This window comes from Bubalus kerabau, chromosome 23 (genome assembly GCF_029407905.1).
Source record: "Bubalus kerabau isolate K-KA32 ecotype Philippines breed swamp buffalo chromosome 23, PCC_UOA_SB_1v2, whole genome shotgun sequence".
Classification (NCBI taxonomy): domain Eukaryota; kingdom Metazoa; phylum Chordata; class Mammalia; order Artiodactyla; family Bovidae; genus Bubalus; species Bubalus kerabau.
Window position 1 is genome coordinate 27121292 of NC_073646.1, and position 22544 is coordinate 27143835.

General features: G+C 47.1%; 1 protein-coding gene across 1 annotated transcript; it reads left to right on the plus strand.

Annotated features, from left to right (window-relative positions):
• The first annotated feature begins 15666 nt into the window (after nt 1-15666).
• MAPK3 (mitogen-activated protein kinase 3) lies at nt 15667-22472 on the plus strand. Its single transcript, XM_055562079.1, has 9 exons — nt 15667-15839; nt 16867-17049; nt 18898-19087; nt 19249-19365; nt 19622-19736; nt 20350-20481; nt 20682-20791; nt 20883-21036; nt 21836-22472. The coding sequence occupies exons 1-8, from the start codon at nt 15667-15669 to the stop codon at nt 21003-21005; spliced, it is 1143 nt and encodes a 380-aa protein (XP_055418054.1). The 3' UTR covers nt 21006-21036; nt 21836-22472.
• The last annotated feature ends 72 nt before the right edge of the window (nt 22473-22544 follow it).

Genomic DNA, 22544 nt, shown 5'->3' on the forward strand with positions numbered 1-22544 from the left:
GGCAGGCTACAGTCCATGGGTTGCACAGAGTCGGACACGACTGAGGTGACTGAGCACACATATAACACAAACAAAACAACAAAAAGAGGACACAATTATTAACTCAGTTGCAGGGGAGAGGGAGGAGCAAGAAGTACGGGAAAAGCAGTCATAGTAACTACATGGTTCAACTGTGGCTAACACATAGTTACAGTGATGTGAACTCTGAATACTGATGTAACCAAATTGTGTGTGATACAGTAACATGGTGGGAATGAAGGTGGGAAGTACATGAAAGATGAAAGAATTAAAACCCCAACTTCCAAAATAATAATAGAAAATGCCTAAAAGCAAAAACTCAAGAATCAGTAATAGGGGCTACTTAGATTTATTCTATTTAGATACAGAGAGGAAAAAACCAGCTAACAGGGTTGAATTTAGCACCTCTGGGGAACATAATATGATTGACAAGGGAACCCATTTTTCATAATAAGCCTCACAGAATTCCTAAACATGTGCATAGGTACCTTTGGAAAACACACAAACAAACCTAATTGAGATGGAAGAGAATTCTCCCACTTTCTGTATGTCTGCATTTTTATAAAATACGTGTATATATACATATATGTGTGTGTGTGTGTGTGTATATATATATACATATATATATATATATATTTTTTTTTTACCAAAAGATGTTTTAAGTAATCAAAAGAAGAAGTTGGTTGGAAAATATTTCTGGTCACTGATTGAGTAACCTTCCATCCAGGGACATGCATTTCACCTTTATAAATAATTATCTGCAAAGCTGAAGCAGTTTTAAAATATGGCCCCCAAGTGTTTTTTTAATGACTTAAAGCAATATCTATTCTCTTGAGCTTACAATTCTGTGGGTGGTGGAACAGTTCTTCTGAGCCATAAACTCTCTGACTTTCCTCCCATCAAGAGGTGGGGTCAAGGGAAGTTCCCTGTAGCCTGGTGGTTAGGATCCCAGGCTTTCACTGCCATGGCCTGTGTTCAATCCCTGGTCAGGGAACTGAGATCCCACAAGTCGTGCAATGAGGCAAAAACAAAAAAAAAAGGTGGAGGTCTTGTTTTCTTCCCTTAATCAGAGCTGGCTGAGACTGCTTCAACAAAGAGTGTGGTGGAAGTGATGCTAGGTGACTTCCAAAGATGGGCCATTAAACATCATGCAGTTTTCACCTTGCTCAGTGGAATACTTGTTTCTGGAGTTTGGAGCTTCCAGATAAGAAGTCCAGTTACTCTGCTTCAGTCATGCTGGTAAGGACACCCATAGGCACTGTGGTAGAGCCTGTCCTTCAGCCAGCTCAGCCCAGCCCACAGTCATGTGAGTAAAGACGCCATCTTGGGGACTTCCCCGGCAGTCCAGTCATTAAGACTGAGCTTCCAGTTCAAGGAGCGTGGGTTCCACCTCTGGTCAGGGAATCAAGATCCCACATGTCTTGAAGTGAGGCAAAAAATTTTTTTTAAAAAGAAAGAAAGAAAAGAAGCCATCATAGAAGTGGATCCCCCAGTCCCAGCTGTTCTAACCCGTTATCCCAGCTGTTCAGGTCATTCAAGCTGAGACTCAGCCATCATGAAATGGAGTATAGTATATGCCTTTTCCAAATTACTGACCCACAGAATCAATAAGCATTTAAAAAAAAATGTTTTATACTACTAAATATTGGACTGGTTTGTCACAGAGTAATTGATAAATGAAATAAAAGCTAGTGACCATAGCAACATATAATTATGTATTAATATACTCAACATGAAGAAGACAATGCCTACAACCATTACAATGCATAAATTAATCATTAAGTGCTAAGTTAATGAATACGTATTTCATTGCATGTACTAAATAATTTTCTCTTTATATTCCAACACAAAACTGATATGTATAATTTTAACTATCAAGAATATCCAACCAAAAACAAAAAAAAGTCATTCCTTCATCCCCTTTGGATTCTGATGATGATGCAATGGGAGAACACTGAAAGGAACTAAATTGTAAAGGAAATTCTACCAGAGAAGATAGAAGAGCTACCTACTCAGGGATAAATATGCAAGACTGGTATAAACCTTTAAGAATATTGTCAGAATGGGTGAGATTGTGAAGCATGCTACAGACAACAGACAGGGCTTTGAAAGCTTTATCTGGAATAAGAAGAAGGAGGAGACAGGCCCATTGCCTAGGGTAGATGGTGTAATATTAACAGATGACCAAGAGAAAGCAGAACCTCTCAACTTCATTCGGTAAGCCTTCTATAAAGAAAATGATGCTTAAGATTTTTAAATGGTTTAAGGTTGTGGTTCAGAGGAAACTAAAGCCCCCAAAGTAAAGAATAATGATAAGAGAACACTAAATCGATTAAAATGTTCAAGACCCCAGATCTGCATGCACGCATCCTCAGGGTGCTTAAAGATACTGGAGATATGGTTTTGGAACCATTGTAGACAAACCTTGAGAAATTTTAAGAAATAAGTACTGGACATAGGCAAACACTTTCAGGAAGTTTTAAAAAGTGATTTTTAAAATTATTCACTGGTGACTTTGGTACTAATCTCCTGGACCAGGTTCTAGATTCTATATCCTTCAGACAATTTGTGAGCTCCGAGTAGTGGGGACAGTGAGAACTTCTCATGTTAAACAAAGCTCATTTCCCTTTTTCATAGGGTTATGATAGGGTTACCACACTGTGAGACAGGGGGACCCTTTAGCAATTGAATTGCTCTCTACCTTGATTTCAATAAAGAAGCACAGTGTTTCAGGACACCACTGCAGATCATAGAAAGGGACCTGGGCATGAGTTCAGGAATTTGGTGAGTCTGTAGTAGTTTAAACGTTAATTAAATGTTTATTTTGGTGATGTCAGAAAAAGGACCTATGAAAATTCACTCCTACATAAAATCAATAAAGAACCCAGCAAAAATTGTCAGAATCAACTTTTTAAAAAGTCTGTAAATGAACCGAAGGTTAACAGCAACTTGAAGAATGCTGATTCAAGAAAAAATGGCAGAGTCTTGGTGGAAACAGTGAGCTCTGTGACATTTTAACTCGCTCGAGTCCTGTCTCCAGCTCTGTTGCTATCTTGTAAAGTAACTCACAATTCCAGTGCAACCTGGCAGAAACTGGAGGGAATAGAAAGGACCTGAAGGTCCTGCAAAGTTTTTAATTTATTTTAATTGAAGTAACAGTTGAATTACAATAGTGTTTACTGCTATACAGCAGAGTGACTCCATTATATATATATTATTTTTAATATTCTTTTCCATTATTATTTATCAAAGTTCTTTCCAAGTCTTATTTCCAAAGAATTGTCATCACTGGCATTGTCTTGTGGTTCCTTGAGAGACCCAACTTACAAGGCTATCTGTATTTGACTCCACTTGGAGCTTGCTCAGTGTGAAAAATCCTCTTCTCAGGGGACATTTGTCAAAAACACTTAAAGGCAAGTGTTTTAACTTTGCAGCCACCTAAGGTAGTAGGTAGCTGTTAGGGCAAACAACAGACTAACCAAAAAGCTTTAGAGGAAATGCTAGGGGAGATCAAACCCTCTGAGATGATGGTGTGAGGAGCTCTTATATGCCCATTCCGCAGAATAACAAGCACAATTGATGAAAATTATTTTTTTTTAATGTAGTTTCTGGAAATTGTCCTAATGGCACATAGCCAATGAAGAAACATTTATTCAAGAAAATCTACTAAAAGTTGGTAAAACTAGGAAGAGTCTGCGGCATTTGGGCCTAACTAATTCCCTCAAACTACCGCAAAATTGCACTCATCTCACATGCTAGCAAAGTAATGCTCAAAATTATCCAAGCCAGGCTTCAACAGTATGTGAACCATGAACTTCCAGATGTTCAAAGTAGATTTAGAAAAGGCAGAAGAACCACAGATCAAATTGCCAACATCCACTGGATCATCAAAAAAGCGGAAGAATTCCAGAAAAACATCTACTTCTGCTTTATTGACTATGCCAAAGCCTTTGACTGTGTGGATCACTACAAACTATGGAAAATTCTTAAAGAGATGGGAATACCAGACCACCTGACCTGTCTCCTGAGAAATCTGTATGCAGGTCAAGAAGAAACAGTTAGAACTGGACATGAAACAACAGACAGGTTCCAAATCAGGAAAGGAGTATGTTGAGGCTGTATACTGTCACCCTGTTCATTTAACTTATATGCAGAGTACACCATGAGAAACGTTGGCCTAGATGAAGCACAAGCTGGAATCAACTGGAATCAAGATTGCCAGGAGACATATCAATAACCTCAGATGTGCAGATGACACCACACTTATGGCAGAAAGTGAAGAACTAAAGAGCCTCTTGATGAAAGTGAAAGAGGAGAGTGAAAAAGTTGGCTTAAAACCGAACATTCGGAAAACTAAGCTCATGGCATCTGGTCCCATCACTTCATGGCAAATAGATGGGGAAACAATGGAAACAGTGACAGACTATTTTGGGGGTGGGGGGCTCCAAAATCACTGCAGATGGTGACTGCAGCCATTATATTAAAAGATGCTTGTTCCTTGGAAGGAAAGTTATGACCAACCTAGACAGCATATTAAAAAGCAGAGACGTTACTTTGCCAATGAAGGTCCGTCTAGTCAAAGCTATGGTTTTTCCATTAGTAATGTATGGATGTCAGAGTTGGACTGTGAAGAAAGCTGAGTGCCAAAGAATCAATGCTTCTGAACTGTGGTGTTGGAGAAGACTCTTGAAAGTCCCTTGGACAGCAAGGAGATCCAGCCAGTCCACCCTAAAGGAAATCAGTCCTGAATATTCATTGGAAGGACTGATGCTGAAGCTGAAACTCCAATACTTTGGCCACCTGATGCTGACTCACTGGAAAAGCCCCTGATGCTGGGAAAGACTGAAGGTGGGAGGAGCAGGGGACGATAGAGGATGAGATGGTTGGATGGCATCACTGACTCAATGGACATGAGTTTGAGTAAACTCCAGGAGTTGGTGATGGACACAGACGCCTGGCATGCTGCCGTCCATGGGGTCACAAAGAGTCAAACGTGACTGAGCGACTGAACTGAACTGAACTCAATTCCCTCCCTCCCACCTTCCCCCAACTCACCTTAAAGGAAATTCTGACCCAGATTGGTGTGGCAAAAAGACAGGGCTCCCTTTCCCCTCAGCTCCCTATCAAACCTTACAGTATCTCACCATGAGGGAGAGGCCGCCAGCATTTTTTTAACCCCTCCAGCTCCAAGCTGAAGAGGCTACATTTCTGGTGAGTGTGGCAGAGAAGTAGGGCGTTCCCTTCCCCCATGCAAGCCCTACTCATAGGATGAAGGCTCTGTCCCTGGTGTGATGGTCCAAGGATGCCAGGGCCCCAATTGCCCTTATCCCAACTTGCCTGTAGAACAGAGATCCAGTGCTGGGAGAAACATGCCAAGAAGACCAGAAGCTACAGCAGCTAGTACCCAAAGTAGTAGCTGAGAGACTGCCCAGGGAGAGACAGCCCATAGAAAAAAAGAGACTTGAGATTCTCCCCCAAAGGAACTGACTTTATTTCAAACTTAGTATAGGAAAGCTCAAGCGTAAGCACACTATCAAAAAAAAAAAAAAAAAAGCTTCTTAAGAACCACAAGGCCACTTAATTCACAAGCGAGAACCAGGGGAAGAGACAACTAAAAAGAGCCCTCCTGGGGTAAGAACAGACCACAAAGGCCAATCTTAAAACCTATCCCTGCCCAAATTTAACAGAATCAGACTGCTGAGCAATATATGCCCTGAAGTGAAGTGAAAGTTGCTCAGTCATGTCAGACTCTTTTTGACCACATGGACTATACAGTCCACAGAATTCTCCAAGCCAGAATACTGGAGTGGGTAGCCTTTCCCTTCTCCCAAAGACCTTCCCAACCCAGGGACCAAACCCAGGTCTCTCACATCGCAAGCAGATTCTTTACCAGCTGAGCCACAAGGGAACCCCAATATACGCCCTGGGCATTGTCAAAAACAATAGAGCAATCAGCCAGTAATCCGTGGAGGCTAACTGGCAGTGTGTATTATCAAATGAATCAGACAGCTTACCAGAGAAATAAAGAAAGTGACAAAGAGAACTTGCTATAACCCTTGTCATCCCAAGGTGACAAGAGCTGAAACAGAAAGGCAGAGTCCAAGGTTGTGCCCTCCAAGGCACAGGACCAAAGCTTTCACGCTGAGGGAAAACTAACTAAAATAGCCAAGTCAAGTCACAAAACAAACAGCAAACAACAACAAAAACAAGCCCTGGGAGGCAGGGGGAGAAGGAATCAGTATTCAGAATTGCTATAGTACCTAAAATGTCCAGTTTTCAACAAAAATTGTGAGACATGTAAAGAAAAAGTGTGATCTACACACAGGAAAAAAAGAAAAAAAAAGAGCAGGCAACAGAACCTGCCCATGAGACGGACTAAATGTCAGATTTAACAGGCTTCAAGGTAGGTATTATAAATATGTTCAAAGAAGTAAATGAAGTATGCTTAAATCAAGAAGGTATGATGATGTATCATTAAATACAGACTATCGAAAAAGGGATGGAAAATTTTTTAAATAACCAGCTGAAATTCTGGAGTTGAAATGTACATTAACCAAAAGGAAAAAATCATTATAAGGGCTCAAATGCAGCAAACTTGAAGATAAATGTATAGAGCTTATGGAATCGAAAGAAGAGAGACAATGAAATTAAGAAAAGTGAACACAGCCTCAGAGAATAGGGACACTTTTAAACACACCAACATACATGTAATAGGGGTACCAGAGGTGAGGAGAAAGAGAGGAGAAAGGAAAAACATCTGAAGAAAACTTAAAGACTTACCCAATTTGCTGGAAAATGTAAATCTATATCTCCAAGAAACTCAACAAATCCCAAATAGGATAAACACAAAGAGATCAACACCCAGACATATCACAGTTAAAGTGCTGAAAGATAAAGAGAAAATCTTGGAAACAGCAAGGAAGAAAAAAAAAGGTTTATCACATGTAAAAGGGTTACGATATGATAAACAGCTAGATCTAATTCTAAGAAGTAAAATTATGATAAAACCCTTAGAGGAAAACATGGGCATAAATCTTTATGACCTTAGAAAATACAACAGTTTCTTAGATAAGAAACCTAAGTACAAGCAACAAGAGAAAAACTACATAAATTGACGTTCATAAAAATTAAAACATTTTGTGCTTATAGAAAATGAAAAGAATTTACTGAATGACAGAAAATATTAATAAATCATTTCTCTGATAAGGGTCTAATATTCAGAAGACATAAAGAACTTTTACAACTCAACAACAGGAAGACAGACATCCCAATTTAAAATGGACAAAGGACTTGAATAGACATTTCTCCAGAAAAAGATATACAAATGGACAGTAAGCCCAAAGCCATCAGAAAAATGCAAATAAAAACTACGAGATATCATTTTACACCTACTGCTACTGCTGCTGCTAAGTCACTTCAGTTGTGTCCAACTCTGTGTGACCCCATAGATGGCAGCCCACCAGACTCCCCCATCCCTGGGATTCTCCAGGCAAGAACACTGGAGTGGGTTGCCAGTTCCTCCTCCAATGCATGAAACTGAAAAGTGAAAGTGAAGTCGCTCAGTCGTGTCTGACTCTTAGCGACCCCATGGACTGCAGCCCACCAGGCTCCTCTGTCCATGGGATTTTCCAGGCAAGAGTACTGGAGTGGGGTGCCATTGCCTTCTCCGTTACACCTACTAGGATGAGTATAAAAGTATAATAATAATTAAAAAAGACAATAACAAATGTTGACAAGGATGCAAAGAAATGGAAACCCTCACGCACAGCTGGTGGTAATGGTCAATGGTATAGCTACCATGGAAAAAGAGTTTGGCAGTTCCTCAAAAAGTTAAATAGAGTTACCATATGATGCAGGCTTCCCAGGTGGCACTAGTGGTAAAGAACTCCTGCCTATTCAGGAGACGCAGGTTCAATCCCTGGGTCGGGAAGATCCCCTGGAGGAGGACATGGCAACCCACTCCAGTATTCTTGCTTGGAGAATCACATGGACAGAGGAGCCTGGTGGGCTGGTTGCAAAGAGTTGGATACAACTGAGTGACTTAGCATGCACACACACATGTACCATATGATGCAGCAATTCTACATACACCCAAGAGACTAGAAGACAGACATTCACATAAAAACTTGCACACAAAAGTTCACAGCAGCTTTATGTATAATAATCTAAAGTGAGAACAGGACTTCCCTGGTGGCTCAGTGGATAGGAGTCCATCTGCCATACCGGGGACACAAGTTCAATTCCTGGTCCAGGAGGATTCCACACGCCACGAAGCAACTAAGCCCACGTGTCACAACTACTGAGCCTGCGCTCCACAACAAGAGAAGCCACTGCAATGAGAAGCCCATGCGCTGCAACAAAGAGCAGCCCCTGTTCGCCACAACTAGAGAAAGCCCACGCAAAGCAACAAAGACCCAGCACAGCCATAAATACATAAATAAATATTTTTTAAATTAAAGCGGGAACAACTCAAATGTCCACCAACTGATGAATATATAACCAGTTATATAACCATCAGTTGCTGTTATATAAATGTGGCATCCCCATGCAATGAAATATCATTAGGTCATAAAATAAGAATGAAGTCTGACATAGGCTAAAGCCTGGGTGACTCTTGAGAACATGCTAAGGAAAAGAAGCCAGCTGGATAAAGGCCACGTAGTACATGGTTCTGTGCGTATGAAATGTTCAGAAGAGGCAAATCCGTAGAAACAGACGAGATCAGTTGTTGCCAGGGAGTAGGGATGGGGGGACGGGCAGTGACACAACCCTGTAAATACACTGAAAATCACTGCGTCTTACACTTTAAAATGATGGATTTTATGGCACATGTTATATCGCAATTAAAAAGTTGAGTGTTAATATGCATAAGAATGTAATTTAATCTAAAAATATACTAGGCATAAGAAGTCAAACATAAACACTACTTTGTGATTCCATTTATATGAAATCCTAGAAAAAGCCAAACTATAGTGACATAAAGTAGATAGAACATTGCCTGGAGGAGAGAATTGCTAGAAGGGGGCTTTTTAGGTTGAAGAAATTGTTATATGTCCTGACTGAGGTGACTGTTATGTAATTGTATTCAATTACTAGACTCCATCAAGGCCATATATTTTAAGTTTTTAAAATATTTAGTTTATTTATTTATTTATTTGGTTGCCCCAGGTCTTAGTTGTAGCCTGTGGGATCTAGTTCCCCGAACAGGGATTGAACCCAGGCCCCCTGTATTGGGAACTTGGAATCTTAGCCACTAGACCACCAGGGAAGTCTCTGTATACTTAAAACGGGTGGATTTTATTGAATGTAATTATAATTAATTTTATAATTATAATGTACTAATATATACTAATTGTAATATTAATTTTAAAACAACAAAAATTTGATGTCAGATTAGGGAGTTACCTCTTATAATAAAAGACATCTAACATCTGTATTAGAGGAGCGAACGGCAACCCACTCCAGTCTTACTGCCTGGAGAAGCCCATGGACAGAGGAGCCTGGTGGGCTATGGTCCCTAGGGTCACAAAGATTCAGGCACAACTGAAGCAACTTAGCACGGATGCAACATCTATATACTTTTTTCAGTTTAAAGCCTGCAGATTAAAAAGTCTCCCAGACTTTACTAAATCTCACTTTGTGAAGTAAACAGAATCCATTTACGATCCCAAATTTGCATTTGATGAAACTAAAGTTTAGAAAAGTTATGCCACCCACCCAAGTTCACATATAAAAACATTTAAAGCTCAACATGCCTACAGAGTAAGCACTATACCCTCTTTTGCAGATGAGAAAACTGAGGAAGAAGTTAAGCAACTGAAAAGTGACAACAGGATTCACTCTCCAGTAGTTTGATTCCAGAACCTGAATTTTTGTTCTGCTTTTATTTTTTAATTAAAGGAAAGCAAAATGACACAGGTCTGGTAATATACAACTGCAGGCTGAATATGACCTTGGACCACCGGTTTTCAGCCTCCAGTGAAGGATCAGATAGACAGAGGTGTCCTAGGCCTGACACTTATCACATGTGTGATCTCAAGGGTTTCACCCACGCTTTCCGCCCCAGCTTCCCAGGTGTGAAAAGATAATATTGGTGACACTGGTTTCACAAGGCTTGTGTCAAAATCAGAAAAGATCACCCGGCCTCCAAAATCTAGCACTTGGGAGGCACTCAGTTTCGCCCTTCAATTTAGCCCTTGCCTACCAAGACAGTGTATTAAAAAGCAGAGGCATCACTTTGCTGACAAAGGTCCGTCTAGTCAAAGCTACGGTTTTTCCAGCAGCCATGTATGGATCTGAGAGTTGGACTATAAAGAAAGCTGAGTGTCAAAGAATTGATGCTTTTGAACTGTAGTGTTGGAGAAGACTCTTGAGAGTCCCTTGGACTGCAAGGAGATCCAACCAGTCCACCCTAAAGGAAATCAGTCCTGAATATTCACTGAAGGACTGATGCTGAAGCTGAAACTCCAGTACTCTGGCCACCTGATGCGAAGAGCTGACTCATTGGAAAAGACCCTGATATTGGGAAAGATTGAAGGCGGGAGGAACAGGGGACGACAGAGGATGAGATGGTTGGATGGCATCACTGATTCAATAGACATGAGTTTGAGTAAACTCCGGGAGATGGTGAAGGACAGGGAAGCCTGGTGTGCTGCAGTCCATGGGGTTGCAAAGAGTCAGACATGACTGAGCGATTGAACTGAACGAAACTGATAGTTTTTCCAGTAGTCACGTATGTATGTGAGAGTTGGACTATAAAGAAGGCTGAGAACCGAAAAACTGATGCTTTTGAACTGTGGTGCTGGAGAATACTCTTGAGAGTCCCTTGAGCAGCAAGGCGATCAAACCAGTCAATCTTAAAGGAAATCAGTCCTGAATATTCACTGGAAGGACTGATGCTGAAGCTGAAACTCCAATACTTTGGCCACCTGATGCAAAGAAATGACTCACTGAAAAAGACCCTAATGCTGGGCAAGATTGAGGACAGGAAAAGGGGGCAACAGAGGATGAGATGGTTAGACAGCATCACCAACTCAATGGAAATGCATCTGAGCAAACTCTGGGAGACAGTGGAGGACAGAGAAGCCTGGCATGCAAAGAGTTGGACATGACTTAGTGACTGAACAACAACAAGCAGCCTGGCCCTAAGGTACTCAGCATGTGTTGAAATAATATAACCGAAGCTTCTGCAGTTAATAGGAGTATACCTCATCTCTCCGCAGTTCTGGAAAGTGAATTCACAGAGGCAGAAAGAGAAGGGAACTTGCAGCCCCCACACTTCTAATTACAGTGTTCTATCACTTCACAAATGAATCTCTGACAAACTGCGATAAGTCTCACGAAAGAAAAAGGACACCACGAGGGAGGCATATGAACACTGTATATTTTAGATTAGAGGTTCAGGGAGAGGCTCTGTGTGGAAGAGAATAAAATATTGGACTAATACAAAGGAAGCAATACTCCTTTCTACTCCCACTGGTCAGGCTACATATAGAAAATGGTATTCTATTTTGGGTGCTGTGTTTTTAACAGGAACACAGTCAACCCTGAGCTCATACAGAAAAGCGCATCCCAGCTGACGAAGGGTGTGGAGGCCATCCCAGAAATACTTAATTCTCTCTTTTAACAAATATTTATTGAATGCAAAACACCTCTTGGTACTGGAGAGGGTTGAAAAGTAAAGACACTAACGTTCACAGCTTTCAAGAAATTTTACCATCTAGTAGGAAGAGCAAGATGAGCCCATAAATAAATATCATACACATTTGCTCTAAGACATAAGAGCTGCAGATGTAGCATGTATAGCAGGAGCATACCAGGAAACACTTCATAAAAGGGTGGTGTTTGAACTAATCCTGGAAATGGAAAGGAGTCCTCTTTTTTCTTTTTTTTTGGCTAGATTACCATCCACAGGGTCTCAAAGAGTTGGACACAACTGAAGTGACTTCACAAACACATGCAATTTCTAATACATGAAGAAGTGCCACAAAAAAATTAGTATGAGGTTTTTTGGATTTAAAAAAGAGATCAGTACTGAAATCTTAATAAATTATTCACTGTGTTGTGATGCCTATTTCTGAACATTCCCTCCCTTCTCAGTTCATGCTGCAGAGCTGAGTTAGTTGAAACGGGACTGTTCATTTCTGTTGTTACTCTGGGCAAATTACCAACTGGCCTCTCCTGTGACCTTCACATCACAAAGAGATGACAGCTGGTTTAAGATTTAGTCTAGGGACTTTCCTGGCGGTCCAGTGGTTAACACTCCATGCTTCCAATGCAGGTGGCACAGGTTTTATCCCTGGTTGGAGGACTAAGATCCCACGTGCCACACTACCAAAAAATAAGGTAAGACTTAGTCTGGCTAGATCCAGAGCTAGAGCAGCCATTAGAAAAACTTTAACAACGCAGTGAGCTGGAGGAAATGATTCTAAAGTTCCTTCCAACTCCACAGTTCACTGAGCTGCTGCTTTTTTTTTTCTGTTAAATGTTTATAGTATCTACTTCTAGAAGGACGGTCAGAGATAAGGTACATAATAGTGCCTGGCACAGGCTTCCTTGGTGGTCCGATGGTTAAGAATCCCCTTGCAATGCAGGGGACAGGAGTTCGATCCCTGATCCCAGAAGATCCTACATGCTGTGGAGCAACTAAGCTTGTGAGCCACAAGTACTGGGCTTGCGTGCTCTAGAGCCTGTGCTCTGCAACAGGACAAGCCACTGCAATGAGAAGCCCCTGCACCACAAGTAGAGAAAAGCCCTCGTGTAGCAGCAGAGATCCAGCGCAGCCCCAAAAAATTAATTAAAAAAACAAGTGCCTGGCACAGGGAACTTCCTGATGGTCCAATGGTTAGGACTCAGTGCTTTCACTGCAGGAGCCCAGGTTTGATCCCTAGTCAGGGAACTAACATCCTGCAAGCTGCCGAGCACAGCCCAAAAAATAGAAAAAAGTACAATACTGACATCTCCAACTATAAAAGAAGTGTCTAGCACAGAATAGTTGTTCAGTCTCTATTAGTTGAGTACGACTCTATGGAATAGACTGAGAAACCCCAATCCAATCTCCAGGAAAGTACCAACCTCAGCCACTAGAGGGCAATCTCAGTCACACGGCTCGAAATGAGACTCAGATACCGCTGAGGTGGCAGGCACCCCTCCGGATACACCAGCCTTTCCCATGCCGGGAAACTCACTCCTACTCAGGAAACCTGGCTCCACGCTGAACTCCATGGTGTTTTCTCTGAGTCACTATATTCTCCTGTAGTTGCAAAATGATCTGGCAAAAGTCCCTAAAAGGCTTTTTGCTGCTTACTGAGTAACATCCAAACTCCTTGCCGGAATCAGAGGCCTTCCTCAATGTGGCCCCAACCTACCTCTCCAGCCTAAACTCCCCTTAACCCTTCATAGTGCAGACATACTGGACAATTCGTGCTCCTGCCTCCGTGCCATGGTCACCCTGCTCCTTCTTCTTGAAGCCTTTGCTTTATCCTGACCTTCTGAAACTCTGCTCCTTTTCATCAATGCAATGCTACCTGCTCGATTATCCCCTCCTCACTTCTCTAGAGCAGCAGTCCCCAACCTCTTTGGGACCAGGGACCAGGGACCAGTTCCATGGAAGACAATTCTTCCACGGACCGAGGGTAGGGAATGGTTTCATGATAATTCTCATAAGGAATGTGCAACCTAGATCCCTCGCATGCGTAGGTCATAGTAGGGTTCACGTTCCCATGAGAATCTAATGTTACCCCTGGTGTGACAGGAGGTGGAGCTCAGGCAGTAACGTGAGCAATGGGGAGTGGCTGGAAATACAAATGAAGCTTTGCTCCTTGCTAGCCTGTCCTTCACTCCTGCTGTGCAACCTGATTCCTAACAGTTGCGGGAGATCCCTAGAGTGATCTTACCCACCCCTGAGCTTACCCTACATATTACATCCACCCATTCTGGATTACAGTGATTTCTGTTTGTGCATCTTCAGTGGAAGAGAAACTCCGTAAGTAGAAAGGCCAGTGGGGTAATGTGCCCAGTATAACACAAGTGGCCTAAATGGGATTCTAATCCAGGCAACCTGACTCCAGAGAGCTCTTGCTCTTAACTACTAATTCACACTATCCAGTAATCTTTTATCAGCCCCAGTTCCTAGCTCAGAGCTTTGCACACAGTGCCAGTCAATAGCTTATCAAATGAATAACACCACCAATTAAAAAAACCATTGATCTAATTAGCACATCTTGAACCTTCACTGACTTGTGGGTTACTGGGAACTAGCAACTCTCAGTGTTAATAATCTGAATTAGAATGCCTGACCGTAGATCTAATTATGAGCAATTTCAGAATGATAATTAGTTCCATTTTGTCTCTTGATCTTTAATGCATACAAGGACCTACTCCCAGCTTCCAAGGAAGACAAAAACGTGAATACTTACTGAAGCCTAGGAGATGTGTTTTGTGAAGCTCCCAGCTCACATTTTCACTGTGAAGTGATGGAGATGGACTGGATGGTCTCTGAGGGCCCTCTCTTCAGTTTTAACAGTCTGGGAGACAGAATGCAATTAAAAAGAACTTCTGCCTGTGTGTCAGAAGATACATGTTAGTCTCAGCTCCTCAACTCTCAGATTTCCTATTCTGTAAAACTCGATTCACCTATTCCAAAATTTTTGAGTGTCTACGTTTGACTGTAGGGATGGGGGTGGGTGGGGGCTACAGCAATGAACCAGACAGACATGGCCCCCTGCTCATCCAGCTCAGAAAACCAGATGACACCCACACTGTGGGGTTGTTCTAATGAAGAAACTGACCTGGACCAAATGCTGTGTAAACTATAAAGTCTAGCACAGGAGCAAAAGATGATGATCTCGACAGGGTTCCAATTTTTGTCAAACCCAAGGACAACAAAAATGTTAGCTATCCTGCTGTTTCTGGGTAAAGCCTGAGAGTGTATTTTCACCAAACCCAGTCCACGCAGCCCTCACCTCTTCCCTACCCTCCATGTAAAGGTAGGCTGGGATTATCTGTCCTCAGGATACAAGCACTGCCAGGTTGCTGAGGTCCGGTTCCTAGCCCACTTTGACAGGTCTCCACCCGAAAACCATTAGGCAGGGAGTCAAGATGCCCGGGCTTTCCAGCAATCAAGTCACCTTCAGTTTCCACATCTGTGAAAGAGGCCACATGTGTGAGGAAGCCACCTCCCACGGCTACTATGAAATAAGCATCCTATCACTCAGCATTGGGCCTGGCTCCAGGAGGTTCCACCTCGAGCCCCGGGCCACTCCTCGGGCTGAGTGGGGGCAGCGGGGCCACGTGGCCCGGTCCAGCTCCAGCACTCATTTGCTAGGTGGCTCTGGGTGAGGTCACCGGGCCGCCCTACCGGTCAGCATTCGGTAAGGGGGTGGGGGGAGGGTCTGAACAGTCTCGAGACTGCCCTGGGGAGCTTCTACGTTGACTAGAGCGGACGAGGCCGACAGGTGCCAGGGACCACAACCCCAGCGGCGGGAAAGCGGTGCGCGCGCGGCGGGGAGGGTCACGTGATGCCGCGGGGGCGGGCGGGGGCGGGGCCTGGCGCGCGCGGCTCCGCGGGTGAGAGGGCGGGCGGGAAGGGGCGGGGCCTCGGGCGGGGCCGCCGGGGGGAGGCGGGCGGGCGGGAGGGGAGGAGTGGAGATGGCGGCGGCGGCGGCGGCTCAGGGGGGCGGGGGCGGGGAGCCCCGGGGAACTGATGGGGTCGGCCCGGGGGTCCCGGGGGAGGTGGAGATAGTAAAGGGGCAGCCGTTCGACGTGGGCCCGCGCTACACGCAGCTGCAGTACATCGGCGAGGGCGCGTACGGCATGGTCAGGTGAGGGGCGTTCTGGGGGAGGGGGCGTCTTTGGGGAGGGGGCGGGGAGGGGTGCTGAGAGCTCTCTGGGCCTTGCGGACTCTGAGCATCCTGAAGAAGCTGGGGCTTCAGGAGGCTGGGCAGCGTCCCAGCCAGAGGGCCTTTGAGTGCTTTCTGGGGGAGGGGGTCACTGCGTAAGGTCTCGGGAGAGGAGGTTTGGGAGCTTTGAACCGACTATTCAATAATGAAGGGTAGGGCATCTGAGTGTATGTGGGGGAGCTCTGGGGACCTTGGGGACCCTATAGACACGGGGTGAGGAGAAGAGAATTTGTCTTCTTGGGGAGGTGATATCCTTAGTGAAGGAGGAGAGAGGGTCCCCTCACTGGGGAGAGGATGCCCTGGATCACCCCCTAGTGAGGCTTGCCAAGGAGTTTGGGAAAAAAGAGCAAAGCTCAGGGCTGGGCGGGGTGGGGTGGGGCTTTGGGCCTGGGGCCAGGGACCCAGCGAGCCATGAGGGGTCCAGGAACACCTTCCTGCAACTTTTAGGAGGGGTCTGTGAGTTCTCCTATCCGCACTGGGTGCTCTGGGTCTTTGTTCATCTGGACATAGCTCTGCTGCCCAGGAACCTCCCCCTGACACCCGCCCCGGCCCTGCCTCTCCCTTCTCTCCAGTCCCTCCTCCGACTCCCTCCTTCTCACTGTATTTGCCTCATTGTCCAGTCCTCCACACCTCCCACCCCCTGGACCTGTCTTGGCTTGAGGGAGCCCATCGTGGGAAGGGGAGGATGAGGGGTCAGGGCAGCTCGAATGGAAAGGGTTGAGGAGAGGGGAAGTCAGTGAGTGGTCAGTCTCTTCCTCTGTTTGTGAAGTCACCGAAGGGCTGCCTGGCTGGTCCCCAGCTTTCTCCCTGGAGATCCCAGGCCTTCACAGCAGGAAGGAACCAGCATTGTTTATGACTGGCCAGAGCCCTCTCCTGCTCCCTCCCCGCCCTGCCAAGGCCTGGGTGGGGCCACCAGGCCTGGACACCAACATCTCTCTGGCCCTCTCAGCTCAGCTTACGACCACGCGCGCAAGACTCGAGTGGCCATCAAGAAAATCAGCCCCTTTGAGCATCAGACCTACTGCCAGCGCACGTTGCGAGAGATTCAGATTCTGCTGCGCTTCCGCCATGAGAATGTCATTGGCATCCGAGACATTCTGCGGGCACCCACCCTGGAAGCCATGAGGGATGTGTATCCTTCACCTGGGCCAGACAGCTGGCCAGGCCCAGCCTCAGAGCCGCCCTGGGAGAATGGGGGCTTGTTTTCTCTTCCCTTCTTCCCAACCTCCCTCCAAACAAACCCAGTAAAGGAAACTTTCCAGCGGTCAAGAGGCCACAGAGTAAGAAGGCAGGGAGGCCTCAGATGAATCCTGGCCTGCTGTGGCCAGGCAGTGTGGCCTTGGGCAAGTCTGTTCTCTCTATCTTGGCTTCGTAGGGGGCTGGGCAAGATGGGCTCTGTGGAAGCTTTGTCCTCTGACATCGGCAATTCTGTGAGGAGATCCAGCCTCTGCCCACAGTCAGCTCTTTTGTTTAACTGATGGCAATTCTTGTTTCTCTGGGTCCTCAGACTGGCAGGAAGGCAGGTGGGAGGAACACTGCCCTGTTTTGAGGGCCTACTGTGAGTCTGGTGCGGCTCAAGCCGAGTGCTTTGACATTTTCTATTCTAATTCCTAGCTGCCCTAGGAGATGGTTCTCAGCAGCTCCATTTCAAAGATGAGGAAACTGAGGCTCAGAAAACTGAAATAAAATCAAGTGCTTCTGTGGCTGTCTCTTCCCCTCCCCCAGACAAGAACCTGTCCCCTCTCTGGGACTTCCTGCTCAGAGTCCCACCCCAGTCACCTGTGGACTTGTACCTTGCCCAGGGAGGAACAGACCTGCCTTTGTGGCCACCCCCCCCACCCCCCCACACACACATTGCTCTCCTAGTTTGTGGTTCACTTCCTGCCTGGCTCTGTTAGGAGCTTATAACACCTATCACCTCTCCCCTGCCCCACCCACCCCCACCATCCCAGTCCTCCACCCAAGAGTGGTGATCTGTACTGCACTGTCTGCAGCCCCCACCACAAACTGTGGGCAGGAAACTCCAACACTCACCCTCAGCTTGTCGTGTGACCTTAACCAAGTCACTGCAGCATGCCAGGCCTCTTCATTTTTAAAATAGCAGGGTTGGTCCAAGTGTTCTCAGAAGGCCCTTTTGAGGCTGACTCTGAAAGACAGCCACCATAACTGAGTCTTCCAGAAACAACCCACATGACGTTTATTTGTTTATTTATGTTTAATTCTTTTTTAATCTTAGAGTATAAAAGGACATTTACTCCTCTGTCTTCGGGTGTAGGGCCAAGCCCCCGGAGTAGGAGCGTGCCGCTGGGAAGTTTCTCCTCATTCGTCTTGCACAAACCATCCCCATAAGGCAGGCATTTATTTTTAAGCAAACATTTATTGCCTGCCAGATGGTGTTCATACATAATCTCATTTAACCTTCTCAACAGCCATGTGGCTCAGGCTTTTATAACAGCAATACTAGTTCACGTTTGCCGAGCATTTACAACGTGCCAGGCACCAAGCTGGCTGCACTGCCTGGGTCATCTCTCAACTAATCTTTACCCTCACTCTCTAAAAAGGCTTTTTTCCCCCTTACTTTACAGATGAGGAAGAGAGGCGCAGACAGGGCTTGAGTTCCTAAAGTGAATGAATGAGCAGTGCAGGAATGGTTGACACTGGCAGGTGAACTCCAGAATTACTGCTCTTAGCTGGGATGTTCTCCTGCTTCCCATAGTTTATTATCCCCATTTTCTCAATAGGGAGACTGAGGCCACAGAACTAAGATGCTTTGCTCAGGGTCACCAGCTGAGATCCAGCAGAGGCCTTGAGCTCACCTGCTGAGTGTGGGCCTTGCCCAGCTCATGATATGAGCTGGCAGATCTGTTGAGTCCCAGGGGCATCAGCTGGAGGGATGTGAAACCTGGTCAGCAGAGTCTGTTCTTCTTAACCAGTCGCCTCCCACTGCCCCCACCTGGGGGCCCTCTGGCACCCACCTCAGCTACATCGTACAGGACCTGATGGAGACAGACCTGTACAAATTGCTCAAAAGCCAGCAGCTGAGCAACGACCATGTATGCTACTTCCTGTACCAGATCCTGCGGGGCCTGAAGTATATCCACTCTGCCAACGTGCTCCACCGGGATTTAAAGCCCTCCAACCTGCTCATCAACACCACCTGCGACCTTAAGGTCTGAGGGTTGCGTGCCTGTCTCCTTCTGCCCCTGGGGTCTCAGGCTTCAGGGTGACCAGTAGTCCCCTTCCCACCATGGGTAGGAGAGACATGATGATATGATGAGTTGGGCTCAGGAGGCCTTGAGCACTGAGCTCAGCAGCCTGGTTTGCATTCTAGATTTGTGATTTCGGTCTTGCCCGGATTGCTGATCCCGAGCATGACCACACTGGCTTCCTGACGGAATACGTGGCCACACGCTGGTACCGGGCCCCAGAGATCATGCTTAACTCCAAGGTAGGGGGCCCACCCATCTGTGATGGGAAGAGACCGGATATCGGAAAGCCCTGGACCCACCTCTTGAGTTCAGCACTGACCCTCATGATGCAGGAAGTCTCCCCTCTGGGCCTTGTCACATTATTCTGGTCCTTGGACTATGGAAAGAAACAGGATTTACTCCCCAGGCCTCTGCCCTCTGCCTCCCTGTCTGGTGCTGACCCTAGGGTCAGGGGTGCTGGCTTGGCCCAGGAGCCCACCACTTTCTCCTCCCCAGGGCTACACCAAGTCCATCGACATCTGGTCTGTGGGCTGCATTCTGGCTGAGATGCTCTCCAACCGGCCCATCTTCCCCGGCAAGCACTACCTGGACCAGCTCAACCACATTCTGGGTAGGGGGGATTGGCCAGCTGAGTGGGAGGGAAACTCACTTACTGGAGGTGAGATTTCTTTAGGGTCAAAGTTCCCAGGTGGCTCAGAAGGTAAAGAGTCTGCCTGCAGTGCAGACCTGAGATCCATCCTTGGGTCAGGAAGATTCTCTGGAGAAAGAAATGGCAACCCACTCCAGTATTCTTGCCTGGAAAATCCCATGGACGGAGGAGCCTGGCAGGCTATATATAGTCCATGGGATCGCAAAGACCTGGACACAACTGAGTGACTTCACTTCATTTCAGGGTCAGTGAGTCTGCGGGAGCCAGGTCAGGGGGACCACCATGTGTGGTCCAGGAGCCCCTACAGCATTCACAGTGTTTCACTGAGTTACAGATACTGTTCCCATTTGATAGATGGGAAAAGCAAGGCTCCATACACCCCACACTTAGGAAGTGCTTGGGCCAGGATTTGAACCTGGGTCTGCCCGATCCAGACCCCCTGCTCTTCACCCCCATAGTATTGGCTGGGAGATAATGGTTGGCCTGGAGCAGGTTGGTGGAGGGCTCTTATTCTTGGTTCCTTCTGTTCGCAGAAGGGGGAGATTGCTTACCACGTCACCTGCCTTACCCACAGGTATTCTGGGCTCCCCATCCCAGGAGGACCTGAATTGTATCATCAACATGAAGGCCCGAAACTACCTACAGTCTCTGCCCTCCAAGACCAAGGTGGCCTGGGCCAAGCTTTTTCCTAAGTCGGACCCCAAAGGTGAGAGAGACTTGGGAACTTGTGTGATAAAAACTGGGTGTAGAGGAAGGTAAGAGCCCAGTGGCTGGCTGGGACACAGAGGCCTCTGAACCAACAGGCCTCTGAACACAGAGAAGCCAAGTAGTGCTTCCGAGAGCTTCTCTGACCTTCCGAGAGCTTCTCTGACCTTCCGTTTGACCTCTGACCCCTGCACTTCCTAGCTCTTGACCTGCTGGACCGGATGTTGACCTTTAACCCCAACAAACGGATCACAGTGGAAGAAGCACTGGCTCACCCCTACCTGGAGCAGTACTATGACCCAACGGATGAGGTGGGCCAGCCACTAGTGGCAGGGCTGACAGATGGACAGGGATCTTCCCTTGGTCCCTGCCCTGAGCCACCCCACTTCTTTGCCACCGCAGCCAGTGGCCGAGGAACCTTTCACCTTCGACATGGAGCTGGATGATCTACCCAAGGAACGACTGAAGGAGCTCATCTTCCAGGAGACAGCCCGCTTCCAGCCTGGGGTGCTGGAGGCCTCCTAACCTGGCCGGCTGCCTCTGCTCCTGGGGCCTGGTGAGTGCCTCCCCTACCCTTGCACAGATTCACCCTGAGACCAGAATGCCCTACGCCTCCGTGTGGTCACAAGCCTGCTCACGTCCACGAGCCACATGTTTGGTGGCAACAGAAGGGCTAGAGCCTGCCTCGGCCACAGACCTGTGGTCCCCAGCCCCGCATGTCTCCCCCGTGTGAACATCTTGCAGACTCCAGCCCCAGGTCACGAAGGGCCCCCCTCACCCACCTGAGGAAACGGAGCCAGGGTTTGGCTCCCCCAGGGCAGGTAGAGAGGCAGGGGGAGCAGTAATTGCTTTGGGAGGAGCCAGCAGCACCCAGCCTGACCCACATTCCAGGCTTCTTCTCACCTGGTGTCCAGGTCAGCAGTTCACACACCTGCGGGAACCTGGCTGGGGCTACACCCACACTGTTGTGCGGCCCTCCTCTCATTTCATGTCTGCCTTCGGCCAGCTGTAACCTGATAACAGCAAGGCAGACACACCCGGGTTCAAAGCCCAGCTCTGCTACTTAATAAGGGCTGTGTGATATTGTGCAAGACACCTCACCTTGCCGGGCCTCAGTCTCCTGGAGACAGCCTGATAATGAGAGCAAACTCCTGCAAGATGTTTGCCTGTATCGATTCACTTAGTCCCGATAGCAGTACCTTGAAATGGGTATTAATATCACCCGCACTGACAGATAAGGAAAGCCAGCTGCATGCCACTCAGCTGCAAGGTGATAGGAGGGAAGTGAGGGTCAGGGCTCTGGCAGGTCAGCCACGGGTGCTAATGGTTCCTTTCCTGCCTGCCTTTTTGTCTAGGCCCTGCCTCCTGCCTGCCCCTCCCCTGCTGGACTGTTAGAAAATGGACTGTGTGCCCAGCCTAGACCCCCCCGACAGCCCAGGTCGGGGTGGAGGGCGGGCCTGGCCACCTCCCTTCGCTTTGCTCAGGCGTCCTGCCTCAGGCAGGCCAACACGCCCTTCCTTTCCTGTTCCTCCCCCCACCCCCCCACGGCCCCCCCCACCCAGTACCTGAGGGGTTCAGGTGGCCCCAAAGCAAATTCTCCTCTGCTGCTCTGCCTTTGTCTGCCCGGCTCTCCCAGTCTCTGGTAGTTCTGGAATCCAAGGGCTCTGGTTGCCCCGGACCGACTGAGGGGCGGTGGGGGAGAGGCAAGGAGGACACGAGTTGGGACTCAGGGTCAGCCCTGCCCCTCTGGCCTCGTTAAAACCCCACCCTGTTTTCCCTGAAAGAACATTCCTAAGGCTCAAGGGCTAGTACCCCTGAGGAGCGGGGGCCCAGGTCTTAACCCCTCCCCTACAAAGCTGCCACATCTAACATCCCTGCTGCTTCCGTGTGTGGGTGAACAGAAGTGGAGGTGGGGGCACGTGGAGCGCCCAGGGCCCCCGCCCACCCCTGTGCCTGTATCTAATATATAAATATAGAGATGTGTCTATGGATGCTCCTGGCTCTGTCTGTGTTCGCCGACACCCTGACCCTCACCCTTGCTGCCCTGAGCGCTGACTCTCCAGC

What these genes read in the sequence shown, in the direction of transcription:
- MAPK3 (XM_055562079.1), top strand. Translation starts at nt 15,667, where the DNA reads ATGGCGGCGGCGGCGGCGGCTCAGGGGGGCGGGGGCGGGGAGCCCCGG. An exon ending in ACACCACCTGCGACCTTAAG is followed by an intron (nt 19,088 to 19,248) that starts GTCTGAGGGTTG and finishes TTTGCATTCTAG; the next exon opens with ATTTGTGATTTCGGTCTTGC. An exon ending in AGATCATGCTTAACTCCAAG is followed by an intron (nt 19,366 to 19,621) that starts GTAGGGGGCCCA and finishes TCTCCTCCCCAG; the next exon opens with GGCTACACCAAGTCCATCGA.